The 19,689-nt window shown below is 42.2% G+C and overlaps 2 protein-coding genes across 2 annotated transcripts in view; one reads left to right on the top strand and one right to left on the bottom strand.

The window, feature by feature from the left end:
• Window positions 1-17,582, top strand: part of LOC102210474 (leucine-rich repeat and fibronectin type-III domain-containing protein 4) — a 36,138-nt gene extending 18,556 nt beyond the window's left edge. Inside the window, exons 4-8 of the mRNA XM_005748025.1 lie at window positions 44-206; window positions 1,985-2,155; window positions 3,902-4,063; window positions 4,713-5,447; window positions 15,168-17,582. Coding sequence (XP_005748082.1) covers window positions 44-206; window positions 1,985-2,155; window positions 3,902-4,063; window positions 4,713-5,447; window positions 15,168-16,485 — 2,549 coding nt within the window. The 3' untranslated portion in view covers window positions 16,486-17,582. The remainder of the gene's footprint in view (window positions 1-43; window positions 207-1,984; window positions 2,156-3,901; window positions 4,064-4,712; window positions 5,448-15,167) is intronic.
• The window catches only part of pcxb (pyruvate carboxylase b), a 268,562-nt gene that overhangs the window by 93,170 nt on the left and 155,703 nt on the right, over window positions 1-19,689 (bottom strand). The window lies entirely within an intron of this gene.

The following is a 19,689-nucleotide window of genomic DNA, read 5'->3' as shown; positions in this document are numbered from 1 at the left end:
ACACTACTTAAACGTGTTTTTACCCGTTTATTGTTTTATCCAGGTAATCGCTTGACAATACTCGGACCTAGAGACCTTGCAGGTTTGGTCAATCTGCAGCACCTGATTGTCAACAACAACCAGCTGATCAAGGTCTCCGTGCAGGCTTTCGATGACTTCTTGCTCACACTGGAAGACCTCGACTTATCTTACAATAACCTCAGGAGGTGAGTTTTTGCTTTTGTTGGGTATCACCCACGTGCACAGCACATCCAAGCCACAGACATTGTTCTTTAAGCAGAAATCATCAAAAATGGGGCCTGGAGCCAGACTTGCAACGTTTAAAAACGGCAGTGAAGTCCGTTGTTGATAGAGTTTCTCAATAAATTACTCCAAAAACTTGTACGTGTGAAGGTTTTGTGCCTTTCCACTGATCTCTCAATTGTTCATATGACGGTAAACTCAATGAATTAAGAAAAATAAACTATGAGATTATTTTTCTTGCAATATTTCAGGATGTTCATCCTCCTTGTAAATAGGTCATTCTTAAATAGATAGTATTTAACAAGAATACTTTATTTTGCACATTTTGAAGACATATCTCACATGGGTTTATGGTTACAAGTTTAAGTTTTAGGAAAACACCTTGTGCTACACTACTTAAAGGGGAAAAGAACCATATACTGTTGTTTTTCTTAGGCTGCATACAGTGGACTGAACGTGGCCCATGAACTAAATTGAGTTTGACATCCTTTGTGTCAAACTCAATTTAATTCATGAGCCAGCATACACGGACACACCCGTCTCTGTCAGTGTATCCTGCACACAAAATTTACACACAAATGCACAATGAAAACACTTGGCATATGAGGCAACGAGGAGAAGAAAGGGAAAGAAAAGTGAAAGTCAATTTTGATGAGGTTCTAATTTTCTTTCCCTTCGTCTGAGCTCACTCCACTGCCACCGTGTACACTGTTATAGCTGCTCTATACAGCTGAGTGCAGGGTGCAGTATTCTTCTCGTGTCTATTTAGGACAATAGGGATTCAGCGTTACTTTCCATTCCTCTGGTCTAAATGATAAGTCAGAACAATGATGATATTCTCTTTTAGACCTCTATTCTCTTCCTAGTGTCCCTCTGTGCTGATAAATTCAGCAGCATTGGGCTGTCAGTTCTGATTAAGATGTTTCATTTGTCTCCTCTAAAGCAGCTCTTTGGCCTTTCTCCAACCTCTAAAACCATAATCTAAACCATAAACATGGTCTAATTAACTATGCCTGGCACTCCTTTCCTCTTTCAGGCCTGTTGTCTAATCAAACTATTGTACAGATAAATGGAGGCCACCTGCTGTAACCATCAATGTTTACCAAATTGTTTTTGTAACTGATTAAAATCACTGAATACGTTTATTTAGTCAACTACAAAAAGAAAAGCATTCTTTGCACCCAATGAACTTTATTACTCAACAGCAAGGTGATTGTAAAGTTCAGTTCGGTGAACCTGGACACAAAAAAAAGGTTACAATCAGCAGGGCTGGTGTGACTGACGCCAAAAAATAAATGCTTCGTATTTTTCCTATTTTGCTAGTTCCAGACATTTCATTTGGATTCACTAATTGGTCCAAAACAGGGAATGACAGCACTAATGGAATACTAAATGACTACAGCAATGGGTCACAGATGGGACTTGGGGAAACCCAGATAGAGCAAAAGATTCAGAAGGAAAACAAGCATCTGTTGTTGTTGTTGTCTGCCATTGTTGTCACTATTAATTCATCGTTGCATATTTGTTCTCTGACGAGTAAGAAGAAATTACCCAGAGAACAACAAATGAACTGTGGATCTATCGGTGCTACAATCACATCCTTTAATAAAGTGGTCTCAAGAGGTGGCTCTGTCTTTAGAGCTGCTGTTACTCCATCTTCACACTGCATGATCAATCTCACTACAAAGTTTACCAATTCAATAAATCTCACATTAGCCGTTGTTCTTTTTTATATCTACAGGGTACCATGGGAGTCCATTCAGAACATGGCCAGTCTGCACACACTAAACCTGGACCATAACCTGATAGATCACATAGCGGAAGGAGTCTTTGGAGAGCTGTATAAGCTTGCAAGGCTGGATATGACCTCCAACAGGCTCCGAACCCTGCCTCCTGATCCTCTCTTTGCAAGGTAGCTCTTAAGCTTCAACTTTTATGTTTCCCTCAGAAGTAGCTTAGTAGAAATATCCTGTTGCAGACGCCACAGAGCTACCGGTGTGTGTGTTTTTAGCAGGGTGCTTTCTGGCACAGAAAAAGAAGAAAGACAATGCTGGTGTGCTGGCATTCGGTAAATTCTTTAGTCAACATTTACTTTTATGCTATTTATGTGCCACCACAAATTCTCACCACTTCGCTGACTCAAACATATTTCAAGTTTTGAAATGGTGATGGCGAGTTATATGACGGTTATAAATAGAAGTACGCACTCATTGTAAAGCTGTCAGCTGTGCTCCAACTAATGTGGAAATCAAAGTCCAGCTGTGACACATCTTTGGTCAACTGGAACTCAGTGGGACTGACATTTTTGTCAAATCAACCGTATGAGGTGTTGCACTGACAAGTTTTCTAACTCGCCTGTCTAAGGACTACGTTGCACGCTATGACAGACCATAGTGTGCAAGATCATAACAACTGACCAGTGCTTTGATTAGTAATAGAGACATTTCAGTTCAGGCCACCTTTTAAAAACAAGTTAAAATGATCTCTTTAATCATACCTTCCCCTGTAACTCATCTTTATGTATCCAGATTTAAAAGGGAAACCTGAATGCTTGCACAACAAGTTGTATTCTTCTATAGTTTATGCAATCCAGTGTTTAAATCTTTTATATTTTAACATAAAGTTCAGTCTGATTGTACTAAATAGAGCTTCTCACATAGCCATGCTATACACAGCCAGTTTATTCTGCAGTTTCACATGTTCCCATACCCTCTACAGATCACACCAGTCATTAAATGCTATATAAAATTACTTATAACAGCTTGGTATTAAGATGGAAACTTGGGAACAATTATCAAGTTTAAGGTTTTAGAAACATTTGAAAATAAGTTATGGCACAACAAATTTTTTTTACAATTGCAGACATTTGCACAATAAATGAACTCCACGAATTGCTTCCCTTCCACTGATCCATGTGTTCAGATAACACAAAGGTGGATTTGATGTTCAAGTAAATCAACGTACAGTCACAGTTAACCCTTTTCTAAAAACAGCTGTGAACTGTAAAAGACTCAGATCAGTATAAAGTACATTAAAGCTGAAAATAGAGTGACACAATCAGACAGCTGAGCCTCGTATATCACGCTTTGTCCAATTAACTTCAAAAGAATTTGTTAAACAAAAATTGCAACACTTGTGCAACGGTGCCCATTAGAGGTCTCAGAAAACAAGTAGTGGTCTCCAAACCAGTTGTCAGAATGAGAATCAAAGCTAAAGATTTGTGGTGAGCAAAGACAGCCTCATCTACCAGCCGTTCACACTGTATAACTGACAAGTTTCACTCAGTGATGCATGCAAAGCTCAGATTTCTGTCAGGAGCAAATAGCAGAGAGGTTGAACATGGTATGTTCAAATGTGAAGATACCATGTTCACATTTGTTTTGCACCAAATTGACTTCAACCTGTCTAAGGACAAGGTCATGAAAGACGTCCTAAAGTTGTTCTTAGAGAGTGATGTTCAAAGTAAATCATTTATAAAAATTTAACCAAATGCAAATTGATTATCTTCATGAGTTTTAAGGCTCTTTTGTATTCTTTACAGGTACTCGTTTCAAAATGAGAGAAAAGACAATTATGAATATTGCATTTAAATAACCTCGAAGTCCAGCAAGGCATCATTAAGTGAATGGACTGACTGCTTTTCTTTTATTATATTCAGGTCTCAGACAGGTGCAATAAGTCCTACCCCATACAATGCTGTCATAAGCCTAAATTTTGGAGGGAACCCACTGCACTGCAATTGTGAACTGCTATGGTTAAGGCGCCTCATCCGTGGAGATGACATGGAGACGTGTGCCACTCCTGCTCACCTTGCTGGAAGGTAAATGATCGTCAGCTGGTCAACGGATTATTCTGATTCTTGTAACTAGTAAAGGTTTCCTCTATCATAGGGCAGCAATGTAATAAGTTACAGGCTGAACAATGTTTTGAATTAAAATGACCTAATTCTTACCTTAATGAGATCAAGTCTGCAAGAACAGAGATTAAGCTCAAACTCATGAGGACAGGTAGTGCATGCAGCCAGTTTTAAGAACACTGGCGTGATATTTTGCCCCTAATTAGATACTCTGAACTACCTCTACTTCCTACATCCTTCTTTTCTTAATTTCTAGTCTAACTCTGCAGTCAAAACCACACTGAAAATGAAGCATTTATGAGGAAAAGGAGTTGCTGTCCTCATCAGTCTGGTATTATTCACATTTTCAGCATTTTTGAGTTTGTCATCATAGGATCCTGGTGTCTCTTAGTTTGAATATGTATGTGGACAGATGTTAACATGATGGGCTTTGATAGAAGGAAGCTGTTGGTCTTCGCATTTTAAGCTCCTGTCCCACATATGATTCTTGCGTGACTCATTGCAAGATGCTATCTGGTTAATTGATCATTTGGGATTTGTGGAGAATAGCAAAATTAATCTGCTCCACCCATCTCCCTCCACCTCTCTCACTGTCTCTTTTCTGTGCCTGCAGATATTTCTGGTCAATTCCTGAGGAGGAGTTCACATGTGAACCACCTCTCATCACTCGCCACACGCACAAGCTGTGGGTGCTGGAGGGCCAGCGAGCCACGCTAAAGTGCCGTGCCATTGGTGACCCCGAGCCAGTAGTCCACTGGGTTTCACCAGATGATCGCATCATCGCAAACTCATCCCGGACCAGCTCCTTTAGCAACGGGACCTTGGATATCTTGGTAACGGTAGCCCGTGATGACGGGGCATATACATGTATCGCAATAAACGCAGCAGGTGAAGCAACTGCCACTGTGGATCTCAAAATAATCCCCCTGCCTCACCGGGGTGGAGTAGGTGGAAACGCTGGGAGCAACAGTGTTAACACCAAGAACAACAGGAACGTGACCAATGGAATTTTACGGACCGATCCGGGCTCGTCGGATATTAGCACGGCCAAAAATGGAGGGATTAACAATGGCGGTGGACGCGGAGGAGAGCCAGAGGATGGGAAAAGAGTTGGAGGGGATGACGAAGAGGGTGACGGCGGTAGGGCATCTGAAGGAGAGAGGACTGATGGAGGAAGCATGGAGGAAGAAGAAGGGGACGAAGAGGAAGGAAGGATGATTGGAGTACAGGGAGTAACATCGACATCGGCTCAGGTCCGATGGGATTTGGGGCGTTTGTCTGGAGCTTACGTTGTCTGGATGTATCAGATACAGTACAACTGCACTGCCGATGAGACGCTCGTTTACAGGTCAGTTCAACTTTACTCACAATGCAAATAATAGAAGCTTTTGTCGCTTATCTAATGGCAAACTTAGACACTTGCCAAATGATTGCTTTCTCAGCTTCTCCTCCAGAAGGTATTTTTGCAGGGTCATGCCCACCCTTTTCTTTCATGCTAATCATTTTAAATATTTATCCATTACAATATGACACCTCAGTAGTCGAACTGTTCATCTTGCATATTGATGTGCGGATAGCTTAAGGGAAAAGTGAACGGGGAGCGGAATAAAGGGATAGTGGACGAGAGACCGTTAATAATTTATCTCCATCACTATGACACTTAATCTCAATAGGCAGTAGCCAGTGCATATGGGTGAGTGCAGAATGGGAGGATATGTGGATAACGTGGAAAAGGATTTGAAGGAGGGGGATGTTTCTGAACCGAGCTGCGTAACATAAACATCGAGAGGCCACGGTGTCCATCTAAAAATGCACGATAACACAGTGATGCAACATGTATTTAATCTAAATACACTAATTTTCATAAGTTATGTCAGTGTATGACTCATCATAGTCTAAGAGGCAGATAAATAACCACTTAGAAAGTTGATTTGTAGTTAAAGGATTCAAACCTCTTATTTACACCATGGCATACAAGTACAGGGTACAGATCTGAAAAACATGGAGGTAAAACTAAAAAAAAAAAACATCTGCAAGTATTTGAAAACTCCGCTTTTTCCCCTCAAAGATCTAATGTAGCTGTGGCTATACAAGATAAGTTCTACATAAGGAAGACCAAAAACAATATCCTGAAAAATCGCATCTTTTTTATTTGCATTTCTAAAATATTGGGCTTGCATAAGAATCCATGAGAGAAAACAGTCTAAACAAAGCTAAAGGACGAGACTAATGTCTTTCAATATAAAACAGTGTGGCTTTTTTTAGCTACTTGGTGTGCTTACATGTACAATACTATGGTGCTGTTCATGAATTACAGCCGTACACAGTCAAAGTTTACTGTTTCTGAATTTATGAGCGTAGACTGATGAGACATTATGCGTGGGGTTATTGCTACAGTGGCTGAAACAGTGAGGAAGATGGGATAAGACACTGGGCTGGCTGAGCAAGGGCTGCCACTGTGCTATTATTTGTGTGGGGTTTTTATTTTAGCTGGCAGTAATGCTGGGGTTCAATGTGGCTTCCCTCAGGTATTATAAAGAAGGCATTAAGCTGTAAGTGTATCATAAGGGGTAGAGCAACTCGTATGACAAAGACTGTAGAGAACAGAGATGGAAATATGATTGTGAAGAAAAAAAAAAGCTATAATCTGAAAGTTTGAGAGCAAAGTAAAAATACTAGGAACCTGGGCTGTTTGCAAAAGGGTGGATGGGGAGGTAAAAAGCAATACTATGAGTGAAGGATACAGTTAGAAGGGGAAAGCGGATGAATTTAGACATGAGGACTGAGACCTGTAGAGACTGAGAAGATGGGTTCTACCCAAATCACCTTGAGGTGAGATTGAGATAAAAGCAGGATGTGTGAAAGCAGACTGACAGTAAGGAGGACAAGAGCGTAGAAGGCCCACGTGGGAAAAGGAAGACAAAAACAAAAAAAGGAACCGAGGGTGGAGAGAGGGAGGGAAGGCATTTAAATCCATAACTGAAATAGAAAGACCGTGTACACAGATATACACCTGGGTATGAAAGAAAGGGGGAGGCTGGGAGAACTGATGCAATAAGGGAGAAAGGAGAAAATGGAGCCCACGGAAACGTAAGACAGCGGGAAAAAAAAAACCAAGCAAACAGGAATAATGTGACAAGGGAGAAGGAACGTTTAGAAATAGAGACGAGGCAATTTTGTGAAAGCAAAGTGCTCCTCTGCTGAAAAGGAGGTTGTGCAGTTGAAAGGATGGAGATAAAGAGATGTCCAACAGGAATGCAACATCAAAACAAATAACATGCAGATTCTTTAGACTCCCACGACACGCTTGTAATACTCACTGACATCTCGAGTTCCTTGTTGATCACTAGTGTTAATTTCTCAGTGGATAATAATCTGAGATCAGGGGAGCAAGCTGGTTATCTCTACTAACAAAGGTTAAGAGAAGATACTCTCCACAAACTATGAGATATCAAACAACACAATACCAGGTTAATTAGTTTCTCGATTAAATTTGACTCAAAATTTAAGTGTATTTTCTCAAAGGGTGGTTTTATAAAAATACAGTCTTCTTCTTTGGGCACCTAAACGTAGCTCTTTAAGGCAAAAGGTTGACACCAGTAAAATGCTTTTCTTAAACACTCAGCTGTGAGAGAAACAAAAGAAAACAGAAGAGATAAGCATGAAAGAATGAGTCACAGACCAGCTGGGATCACAGGAGAGTAAGCGATCTGAGGTTTTGCCAGATTGTGACACATACACCCCTCTGTTTTCCTGGTGGTGTGATTTGTTCAGAGTAGGGTAGTGGCCATTTTAACAGGTCAGTGTGGAAAACAGGTTGAAATAGGAGAAAAGTCTGGAGGCACAACCCTCAGTCTCTCAGGACAGAAGGAGGAAAGCAGCATACTACAACGCTGTCGAGCATCTCCAGTATGGCTTCCCATCATGCTATCAATGAGCTAGTGCCAACTAAAGTTTCACACGAGGAAAAAAAGGAATCAACCAAAGCAAGTCTGGCTTAGAAACTCAAAAGGTGAGACCAGGTCAGTGAGATTTCAGGTTTTTTATCTGGGATTTGTGTTCGTATTCTATTGCTGAATTTGGAAGGAGGAAACACCAGCCACTCGCTGAATTGGGCAAAAGATGGGAAGAGGGGGAGACGAGGGGCTTTCAGAAATGAAGACAGAAACACAGGAAAAGAGGAATCTTTGAGAAATGACAAGAAATAAATGCATCGTAAGATGGTGGTATACACACAAGAGAACAGCAGACTGCACTGCATCCTTTAAAAGGTCAGTCGTATGTTAGACAACACCGACCTCCATTTTAGCATGCTTTGTAATTCTGCTGGCATCTGTGAGAGTACCAGGTACAATGTCATGAATGTGGCTTCCTTTGAGCTGTGCTCCCTCACAACATTAAGCCAGCTTCCTTCCCGGAGCTCTGCTACCCTTTAACAGCACCACACGGTCACTGATCCTTCAGTGTGACATGAAACTCAGATTCTGAAAAGCACAGCGAAAGAACTGCCAAAGATTTCCTTGTTGCCGGTAAATGTGAGCAATTACCATGACTTCTTTGCCCACGCATGGGACTGGTCTACCTGAAGGACAAAGAGCAGGACAGGAAAGCACGAGTCCATGTTAATGAGCCAGCACTTTAAAGCAACCGATGGAGCACCATCTGTTCAAAAGCGCGTTTTCGTCAGCACTTGCAAGTCACAAAGAACATGCAGTCATAGACAGTTTAAGGCCGTCAACCCTCATCGGCCGGCACTACAGCTTTGTGGAGCTTTTTCGGTCGCGTCTTAATCAGAAGCACGTCAACTTTAATGGCAGCTGTGATACTGAATTAACACATTGACATATTCCATGTACTGTATGCAGGAACACAAAGCAGAAAGAAGCATTTCATTAGCTGGGATTGTAAACAATGACCTCGCTACCAGTCAGAATCTACCTGACATGTAGTAAATAGACATTTTACAGGAAACAGATTCCATGTTCAGCACAAGTCTCACTGAGCCCAACCTCTGTATAATCCATTATTCACTAAGAATTATACAAGATATCTGCCGTTTCACTGTGCTTCATGATTTTTTTTTACGTGTAAATCCATCTATTTTTAGCCTCTGGCAAGCAGTTGGGAATTAGTTATGAATCACTGCTATATACGGTATGTCAGAGAGAGCATCTGTATGACACTTGTATATGTCTGAGCCAAAAGTTTCTCATTAAGTTTAACAACAGTCTTTAAAGTGCGCAGGAAGGCGCAGAGTGGCTTTGACAATTTTCACAATTGCACCCCAGTCACCACATGATCGACCTTTCTGCCGGGCACTCAAAGTGCCAAGTTCGGCGCAAGACTTAATGGGAACAGTAACGATCACAGGGAGAGCAATGGGAGTACATTGGAGAGAAAAATCACGCCGAGTTTGAGAAATAATGAGAATAATGAAAGTTGTGTCTAAGAAAAGGCCGCACTGTTAAAAAGTACAGAGCGAGAGGTTGAAAGCCGCAGGAAAGGAGCGTGCTGAGAAACCGAGCTGAGAACACGGCTAATGAGTCACAAAAGGAGAGGGCTTTAATAAAAAAATCCTGAAAATTAGGTGTTGGCATTAAAGATTATTCCTGTTGCAAATTACCCACCATATCTGACTAATATTTGAAAACACTGAATTGTGCTATGGATGTATTTATAAATGCTCACCCAGGGCACTGACTATAGCTACACCAAACTATGTGTCAGTTTATTTATACAGCATATTTCATTACATGTAAACTAAATGTGCTTAGCAAAAGTGACAAGAATCTAAACTACAGTGTGTTCAGCCAACAAAACCAGGAAAAAACAAACAACACACTGAGCCGTGCAAATGATTTTCCCCACTGGTCCAATCAGAAATCCATCAAAATCTTCACATGGTTTCACTTGGTCATATTACAACATATTACAACACAAAAAAAAAAATCATAAAAGCAAGAAGATATGTGCAAATGCTGAGGCTGGGATTGATAAGGATGTAATAAGAGATGTGGCAGGGAGCAGGGCATGCTGAGGCATGCGGCTTCAAAGATGGAAAAAGAGGAAAGCAAAATGAACAAACAAGGACCCGGACAGCTGAGCGGTTAGAGGGCAGGGAGGGAAGCGAAAAGGAGATGAGGTAAAATGAAGTGAAGAGTTTTACCCCACGGGAAGAGCTAATTAAGTGTTAAACTACTGTGTCAATACATGCGTCAGCTCATATCAGAGGCTTCAAAAGGAAGGGGAAGAGAACAGGGTCAGCACTCAATACATATGTCACGTTATATTATTCTGTAGAGTCACATGAAGGAAAAGGACGGGGTAAGCAGGTAGCAAAGGATGGACAGGGAATTTCCTATAAATATCTAGGTGGTTAAAGTGAAGAAAGGTGGAGCAATGATGAGGACGACAAGGAGAAGGTCGCAAAATGAAAGAAAGCAACTGAATCAGGCATCGAGGGGGGAAAAATAAAATCAGGCCGAATAAGGAAGAGTTAAGTGAAAAGCCAGATAAAGGAAAGCAAAACAGGGGAGGTGGGGTGATCATGGAAAACTGAAGAAAGCAGACAAAATTGAGAGAGACAGATAACAAGGCAATAAACAGTCTGACGAATCAAGGCTAAAAATGTATGTAGGAAAGAGTGAACGAACAAAAGGCGTGACATGGGGTGGGGGGGGTGAGGAGAGCTGGATAGATGTCAGCCAGAAGGAGATAATTGCTTTGTTGTTCCTCTTCATCTTTCTTTCTCTCACTCACTCCTCCGGCTCTTGCTCTCTGTGCCCAATCTTGTCTGGTGTCAGACCACCAGACTTGGTAACTCTGACAGAGAGGAGCAAGACGTGAGGCGGCGAGAATGACAAGAGAAGACAGGAAGTAGGATGAGAAGAAAGAAAAAAAAAAAAATTGGGCTCCACCACTCCTTTATTCCCTCCATCACTCTCTTTTCCTCTCCGCCTTACTCTCACGGGTACTAATAATTACTCGTTTCTGTGTCACCGGCTTGAACAAAGCACTCCCTTGTCTCGATTACTTTCTTCCTGCATCTGTGGATGTGCACGCCTTTGCAGGCTTTAACCATAATTAGAAGCACAGGGATGGAGCAACTCTTGGTATGTTAGAAGCCGGCCCACAAAGATCGAGTCGGCGCAAATACAGACAACACCACGGCCGTTTAATCAATCAATTTTCGTAGTCCACGACGATCAGTCCGAGTTACACGAGATGCACTTTGTATTCATGAACATAATGTCTCGAGCAGAGGTTTTAGCCGGATATTATTTCATGTGTACCCACACCACATAGCTTAAATACGGGTAAAAAAATGAATAATGCAGCGAGTGCTAGCGAATCAGCATATCAAAGATGCATGCGTTTGTGAATGTGTCTGGGTCTTCCATGTATATTTTAGTGAATTTGCTTGCCTATTTTTGTCGCTCCCAGTGTAGCAAAAACAACTAGAGAGGTGATTCACAATCTCATAAGGGAGGAAGCAGTGGCGGGGTGGGAAAGACGACTGAGAGGGGTGGTGGGCAAGAGGAAGAGGAAAAGAAATAAGGATACAAATGGTGAGGTGGGTAGTGAAAAGGAAAAGAGGTGGTAAGAGGATGAGGGAGGAGCAGAGGTACCTAAAAAGGAGATGGCAGAGGAGATAGGGGTAGATGAGAGGGGAGGAAGAGTGACCTTGGATGCTCAATCATGGTACATGGTTATTGGTGTGGCTAATAGAGATGTAGTGGAGTGACTGAAAAGGAAGAGAGGCTGGGAGATCAGGTAGAGCCTGGTGGAAAATACCAAAGGATTTGAGGCAAGCAGATGAGGTGAAAGATACACAGGATTAGACCAGAGGAGGAGAGTGAAGTTGTAAAAGAGGTTGAACCAAAGATGACTGCATCACTGCAGATTTAGGCTAAGGAAAAAGAGGGATGGGTGATTGCACCGCAATGAAAAGCTCATAGGATATGAGGAGATGAGAGAGCCTGATCACCCAAACGGAGGAAATCTGGTCATGTAAGACTGATGGAGGAAAATAATAAAATAAGTTGGCCGCATTGACGGTGGAGGACTGATAAAGAGCTTTACAGGAGTATATAGATGGAAGAATGGAGGACAGAGTGAATAAAAAGGGAGGAGTCTGCAAGGTAGGATTAGAAAAATGACTAAAGGTCACTGTGTGAGGCATGGTCACAATGGAGGACCAAATCAAAGACTCATCCAGAAAGCTTAGTTGTGTTAGGCTAATCCAGACAGATGCAAATATGCTGGTCTAGAATATCATCTTATAAGATTTAGGCATTCTTATTCAGTATCCAGCAACACACTAACTCTGAACCAGTATGCACTAATATGAATCAACGTAAGAAAAGAGATTTGGGTATTAGCCTGTGATAGACAGAAGCAGCAACTCACTGGAGTACATGAATCACTCCAATGATGGTCAAGTCGCTCTGTCTTGTGGGATCTATCAATTATATATAGACGCATAAAGGCTGTGGATGAACTGACACCATTGCGATAAATCTCGGGGGCTTTGATAAGCCTATACTATGACCAAGGCTTTTTATTCAGAAACAGAAGCATAGCGAGCGATACCTCTTGTATATTTCCATGTTGGAAATCTGATTGAGCACCCCCTGTCTTTACTACTGGACTTCACAGGAACTATTCACAATTCTCTGACTTGACTGATTGCACAAGAGGTTTTATTTTGAGCTTTCATCCATGAGATATTTGGTCATAATCCTCGGTTTCACTTTCACTCTCTGGATGTCTTTTTGCTGTAGGAATATGAAAACTCCTTAATCAAAACCTCTCATCTTTTTATGTCAGTGCTGGTTACTGCTGATGTGTAGGTTGTCCACTGTAGTTTATATCCATGAGTTCAGAGATCTCTGACACTTCTTTACAGTTCTGTGAGAAAGATTAAATTAGCTTCAGCATACACATTTCTTAGCGTATCAAAGTACAGCTTTATTTTTGTAATTGGCATCTCTCAAGCTTATACTGTGCTTATGATGTTGCTATGGATAAATTTGGCAATTTTATGTCAATTCTCAGAAAATAAGACATGACTAATATCCTGGGAAATGAAGCTAGGAAAGTTGATTGGTCCCGAGTGCTTAGTGAGTGGATATCAGAAGACGAGGTACTCTTAGTATAATTACTACACTGCTGAGTCAAATAATGAGCCTTTGCCATGGAAACATACACCTGGAACCCAAGCTGCTCCACCGCACAGCACGAGTTAACGAGCAGATTTGTAACTGTGTTAGAAAGGACTTTATAGCGACCTAATGACCGCCGGATGAGGACGACTTTAATGACGATGCCCCATGTGTCTACTCAGATTATCTGGGAACCTGGAGTGTCACACAGTACGTTGTAATTTCTTGTTAAAATCACACCGAGCTTCTGCTGAAGTTTGGAAGCATTTCAGTGCCAGTCCTTGCTATTCAAATCACCCCAGGCAATTTGCTAAAACGGTGCAACTGTTTGAAACATTGTTATTCGCAAAGAGAGAGAGGAAGAAAAAAAATATTTTCTTTTAAATTATACGAGTGCAAAAGTTGATATTCTGGACATCTGTAGAAAACATTTGGTTTTGTTAACTTTTAAAGCCTTGAGGAGGTGGTGAAAATGATCAATATTCCTACTTGCCATAACCCAGATCCACTGCTCTGGACTGTAGCTTGCCTCAAGAAGGCCCCTCTCATTTCCGAGCTAGCACTGCATTATTCAAGACGACTAATCCCATCTTTACACCAACATCGATACAACTACGGCTGTGAGAATTATCAGATTGGTTTTATTTGAAAAACTTCATTATATAACAGGCGCCAATTATCCCCAATTTAAAACTGAAGAAAAACAAGACCAAACCGCTGCCGTGTCTGGGTCTCCATTTTGGAGGCATTACATACTGAATAAGGTTAGGGGACTTCTGCAGCAGCTCCCTGGATGTCTGAGTCATCCTAGATGGCATTTATAGGATGTAGCTCAGGTCTGAGGGGAGCTGAAATGGTTAGTAACGTAGGATACAAATAAGCCCTTTGATGTAGCGTGAAAGCGAATGGAGGGAAAAAAAGGACTTGGACAGCGTGATGCAGAGGAAAAACAAAGGAACTACTGACAAAATACTCTGGTTAGAAAAACAAAACTACAATACATACTTGCCCACACAAGAGGTTTGGAAATGCAGAGGGCAGAGTCATACCCATCAGCGACACTTGAGGTGCGCTTCAGTCTCCCACACACACTTTACCCTGGCATGTCACATACACAAACCCACTGGCATCAAAACACACGTTTATTCCCTCATCCCATAAATACAAACATAGATCCAGGTGCAAACACAGAAAAAATAAAAAATCACATGCAACTTATGTAACGTCTGCTCCCTCGATTCACCGTCTTTACCCCCCCCAGTATCCCTCTATTGTTCACCTCTCGCCCATTTGTTATATATATATTATAACGGCTGCTCGAACACTTAAAATGAGGACACATTCAAAGCACTTCTCTCTTTATTATCCCACGCAAGCTCTCACTCATTACAGACACACAGGAAAACATCTGCACTCTAAAAGACCAAAGCCAGATTATATACACGTCTTAATTTCATAACTTCTGCTGAAAAGCAAACATCAACTATACTTTAACTTTAATTCAGAAATTAAACCTAAAACGACCAAATGTGTAGAGTTTTGCTGTGATGTTTGCTTCCCGCAAAGATGCGAATACATCCCCACATACGTAGACACGCTCCTGCTCTGCAAATGAGCAGACAGAGTTCTCTTTTCATGTTCCCTAGGCGCGCTCCCCATCAATAGCCTCATTTTCCCCTCACTCCCTTACTGCAGTATTTACTCCGGTGCCGTTTCTAGCCCTCCCTTTACACCCATTTCCTCCGCTTGTATTCCCAATCTTCAACTGTTTATTCCTTAAATTCAGTCAGATTAGTCAAAATATCGAGGTCAGGTTTCAAATTACAGCAGACGCTATGCATTTCTGTGCACCGTCCATGTTTATGTAACTGACCCATGTTCTTTTCCCTTTATTCCCTCTTTAGAATCTTACCGTCAACCAGTGATCGATTCCTGCTGAAGAACCTGGTTTCCGGTGTGGACTATAATCTTTGCGTGTTGGCCATTTTTGATGACACAATCACATCTTTAGCTGCGACAAAGGTTCTGGGCTGCACAACCTTCTCCACCAAGGATGTTTACCCTGCCTGTCGCTCACTGCAAGCCCACTTTCTGGGCGGGACACTCACCATACTGGTTGGCGGCGTTGTTGTTGTCACTTTACTTGTGTTTACTGTGGCACTCATGGTTCGCCACCGCGTTTGCAATCACGGGGACCATATAATGTGTCACAGCAGCAATACCGAGGCAGGAGGCGGGGCCTGCTGTCAGGGGAGTGTAGGAGGTGGGGACAAAGGAGGAAACGGTAGCGGATGCTACCAATCCAATGGTTCTGGAGACATGATGATGGTGGTCCTGCCCAATGGTCTGCCTTCTAAGAGAGGAGGAGAGAAGGACAATGAAAAGGAAAAAGAGGCCGATTCTGCCTCTTCTGTGCCTCCAAAACTGCCTCCTAAGCCCAGGCCGAAACCTAAAGTCAACCTGGAGCAGTTTCTTTCAGCTGGAGGCGTGGTTTCCACAACGACAGGGGCAGGAAGTGAGATGGCACTGGTGGTGAGACAGCGAAAGTTGGACAAGGCGCCACCGTACACCTCAGAAAGTGACAGAACGCCCCTCTACTACTCCCCTTCTCCCCCGTCAACCCTTCCCCGTCAGTCGCGTCAGAGGGAGCGCCCAAGGCCCCGACTGGAGCGAGAGCTGACCAATCGTGCTAGTTTTTCTCTCGCGGCGCCCCTGAGAGACTCGGAGCTGTTGGACTGGAGAGTCGCACCCAGAGGCAGGGACAAATGGAACTCCTCACAGGCTTATCAGAGCCCCGTTTCCCCTCTGAGCCCCGCCTGTGGAACAGTTAGCAAACGGAGGCACTCGCTCGATATGGGCTCCTCGGTCGCGCTAGCGACTGATGCCGCAGCGAGTGTCGCCAGGCGCTACGGCGCTGTCAGTTATGCCAAGCGGCTAAGCGTCATCTGGACAAGGCGGAGCCAGTCGCTGCATGGAATGCTGGTGCAGTGCGCTTCGACAGCAAGCACAGCGTCGTCGACCACGAGCGACGAGTGCGAAAGCAGCGGCGGGTTCGGGGGTCACTGTGATTTCCAAAGGGGATATATTCATGCTTATAACGCCACCAACTCCAACTCTAACACTGGGATTACTCCCGGGAAAGCAAATAATGGAAAAGACAGGAGTAGGGAAAAAGGAAAGGATGGAAAGAGCGCGGAAGAACTGGAGGAAAGCGTCGTATAGGGGCACGGATTACAAACAGTGGAGGGGGATAAAGGGTTCTGTACGAGGACAGTTTGAATGAGATGCTGATTTAAGAAGGCCAAAGAGGTGAGGAGGGATTACAAAAGCAAAACCGTTTTAGATGAAAAACTTCCAGTTCAGAGGAAGGAAGGAGGGCAGGTGACTCAAGTGTCACTAATGCAGCTTCTTGATTTGCCCTGTGAGCTGAGAGGAGGGAGGATACCAAGAAGTGAGGTCAGGATTTGTAAGAGGCTCTCCGAGGAACCTCGAAAGTGATGGCAGAGAAATGTGACCAAAAAATAAATTAATAAAAAAAAATCTTTAAAAATTCAAGGCGACGGGGAAAGAGAAAGTACAATCATCACAGTGACAAAGAAAGGAAAAAAAAATATGTGAGAGGGACATGGGGGGATGTAAATTAAGGAAATAATGAGGGAAAACAGCAGTAAGGAAACAGAACAAAGGTTACAGCAGAGGAGGAGGAGATGTTGTGACCTGTGTGGATCACACTAACACAGCCACTCAATTCTCCAGTCTCACCTCCCACACCACCATGAGGCTTTACACCGGATCAAGAACACCACCACTGTTAATACTGGAGAAATACTTGTGACAGAAATGCATCAGTGAAAAGGTCTGGATGACACAGCCCCACTCTGTTGTTTTGGCTTTCACGCAGCCGGCCATTTTGAAGCTCTTTTCTGAATGTGACTTTTATGTGTCCTCTGTGTCTGGACAATGATTTTGGCTCGCTGCGCCTGCGGATTATGGGAGTATAAATACAGAGCTGGGTGCATTGGACATGATCAATCGATACAGGCTGGAAACAGCGAGGGGAGCCCAGACATTATTAAAAGAAAGACACTGGAATTACAATGGAGTTGATATGGATTACAAAATGGAGACGGGAGTGCACAATGGAACGTGTAAGCGTGTGCATTTGTAAAAGACGAGATCGTATTGGATGTCAGATGATAATGGACCAAACAGATGAATAATGCTAATGGATGCACAAGTGTGCATGCGTCTATGGATCAGGGACAGGATGCATTTGTGTGCCTGTGTGTATATGAATGTTCGTGGGGCGGGGTGGGGGGCGAGCCGGTGAAGTAGACTCCATGTTTCAAAAATGTTTAGTGCTTTCTGGATATGCTGTAAAAAAGAAAGGAAAAAAAAACCCCTAAAAATTAAGGTGAGAGGCGTCCTTGAGCTCCACCGAGAGTGAAAGCAGAGCGAAATGTTTAAATACGCCACAACCAGTACAACTTATTTTCAGCAGTGTAGCATGGTGAGAAAGCGGAAACTGTTAAATGGGAATTAAAATTTCAAATTCATTTGTGTGACTTCAAACTCCTTTGTGCCACATGGGTTCATGGTAAATCCAAATCGAATGTTCTCAGAAAGGAAGCAGTTAAAAAACAAAAAAACAGTAAATGAATCAAACTGCTGCAGAAGCCACTAAACGCTATAAAATCTGTTGGAAGACTCTTAAAAACCTCTATGAGAGAGAGAGACACACAAGCACATACATATATAGTATATAAATAAAATAATGTTACTTGTCGCACCATGTGTTTGTTTTTCAAAGTTTTCTGGGGAGTGATTCTAGGATCGAACGCAAACTATGAAAAGTGTGATTTTTTTTGTTTTAGACAAGAAATCTTCGTGAGTAGGAAAGAACATGATTATGACTAGGCAGTTAAATTAACAACCACAACAACAACAACAAGAATAAGCGCACAGCACAAAACACAAACTGGCAAGCACACACTCCAAAGCAGACACACACACAGATGCCTATTAAACAAAGCCAATTCCAATAATAACAATCAGTGTTGTTTCCTTTCTGTTCTCATTTCATTTTGCCAAAGTCAATATTGTTCTCTTGACTTGATATAAATAATAAAATTTACATGTATGGAACTGAGACTGAGTCATTAACGCGTGGCCATGTGTCATGTTTGTGCGCTTGACTACTTAAGTACATTGTGTATGCGTGGGGGGGAAAAAGAAAGAAGCACTGCATGTGAATATTAATCGTGTGTATTTTGGTGCATCTACAACAGCAGATTTCAGTGTTATGTTTAAATCTATTGCAAAATTAGGTTGGATATAGTTTAATTTAAAAAAAAAGTGCCAATGCTGCTTTGGTTTAGTTTGCACTTGGACAGAATTGTGAAGATGAGTCAGTCCTCATGAAAATGTTTTGAGCTCCAGGCAAACTTGTGAGTCAAAGAAGCTGCAGCGCGCACACGCACATCTGTGGGGCGAAAATGAAGCTGTTTACTTGTCAGTCAGCGGAGCTGATTAGGAGGTAAGGGTGAAGTAACGTTTCTTATGGTAATTAAAAACATTTCTTACAGTAAAGAAAAAAACATGAGGAAAAGAGAACATAAAAAGAAGCAAACTGGTAGGAGAAGGGAGATCAATGAGCTCAGGAACAGACAGAAATGGGTTTAGAAGGAAAAAAGGTGTAAACAAGATTTCAAAGGACAGATTGGATATGACACAGAATGGGAAAGAGCGCTGATGTGACAACAGACAGACAGAACGGGAACTAAAAGCCGTCAGGCTAATGGATCCTGAAACCGATGCTCTGTTATTATCAACAATATTAGCTGGTTTCAGACAGGCTCTGTATTTCAATATAAGACATTACAAGCTCCTTTCAATGCTATCTGCAGCTGAGATCAACACTCACTTGGAAACGAAGCGAGCTGGCAGCAATCTGCATCTGAGCAGAACTAATTAAACTTTTAAACATACGAGAAGAAGAAAAGTGTCAAACATGAACTATCAAACCAAAACATCATTTCTGTTAATTATTTACATCTTTCAGGTCATAGCGGAAAAAGCTGAAGCGGAGGTAGAGCGGATCTAGTCGTCTCTGCCCCTTTCTGAGGTTTTCTGAGGTTAGATGGGGGAAAACTATCCCACCAGCATAATCCGAGTTTCTCGTACTTATTTCACTTTGCTGCTGAGAAAAGACTTCAACAGTGGGCTGAATTTGGTGCATCACTAAACATCGACAATAAGATCAACAGTGGCAATGTTGTATCGCAGCAATAATGCAGTAGTTAAATGTTGTTGTGATGAAGGGCATTAAGACTTGAAGATTTCTGTGTGTCCCTGGCAAAAAACAAAGACAAAAAATAAAAATGGGGAAAGGAAAAACCAACATGAACCATTAGTGAGATTGTGATT

Source organism: Pundamilia nyererei, unplaced genomic scaffold (genome assembly GCF_000239375.1).
Source record: "Pundamilia nyererei isolate P.nyererei 1_Seehausen unplaced genomic scaffold, PunNye1.0 scaffold00211, whole genome shotgun sequence".
In the NCBI taxonomy this organism is placed as follows: domain Eukaryota; kingdom Metazoa; phylum Chordata; class Actinopteri; order Cichliformes; family Cichlidae; genus Pundamilia; species Pundamilia nyererei.
Note: the sequence above shows the minus strand (reverse complement) of the source record. Positions and strands in the feature narration are given on the sequence as shown.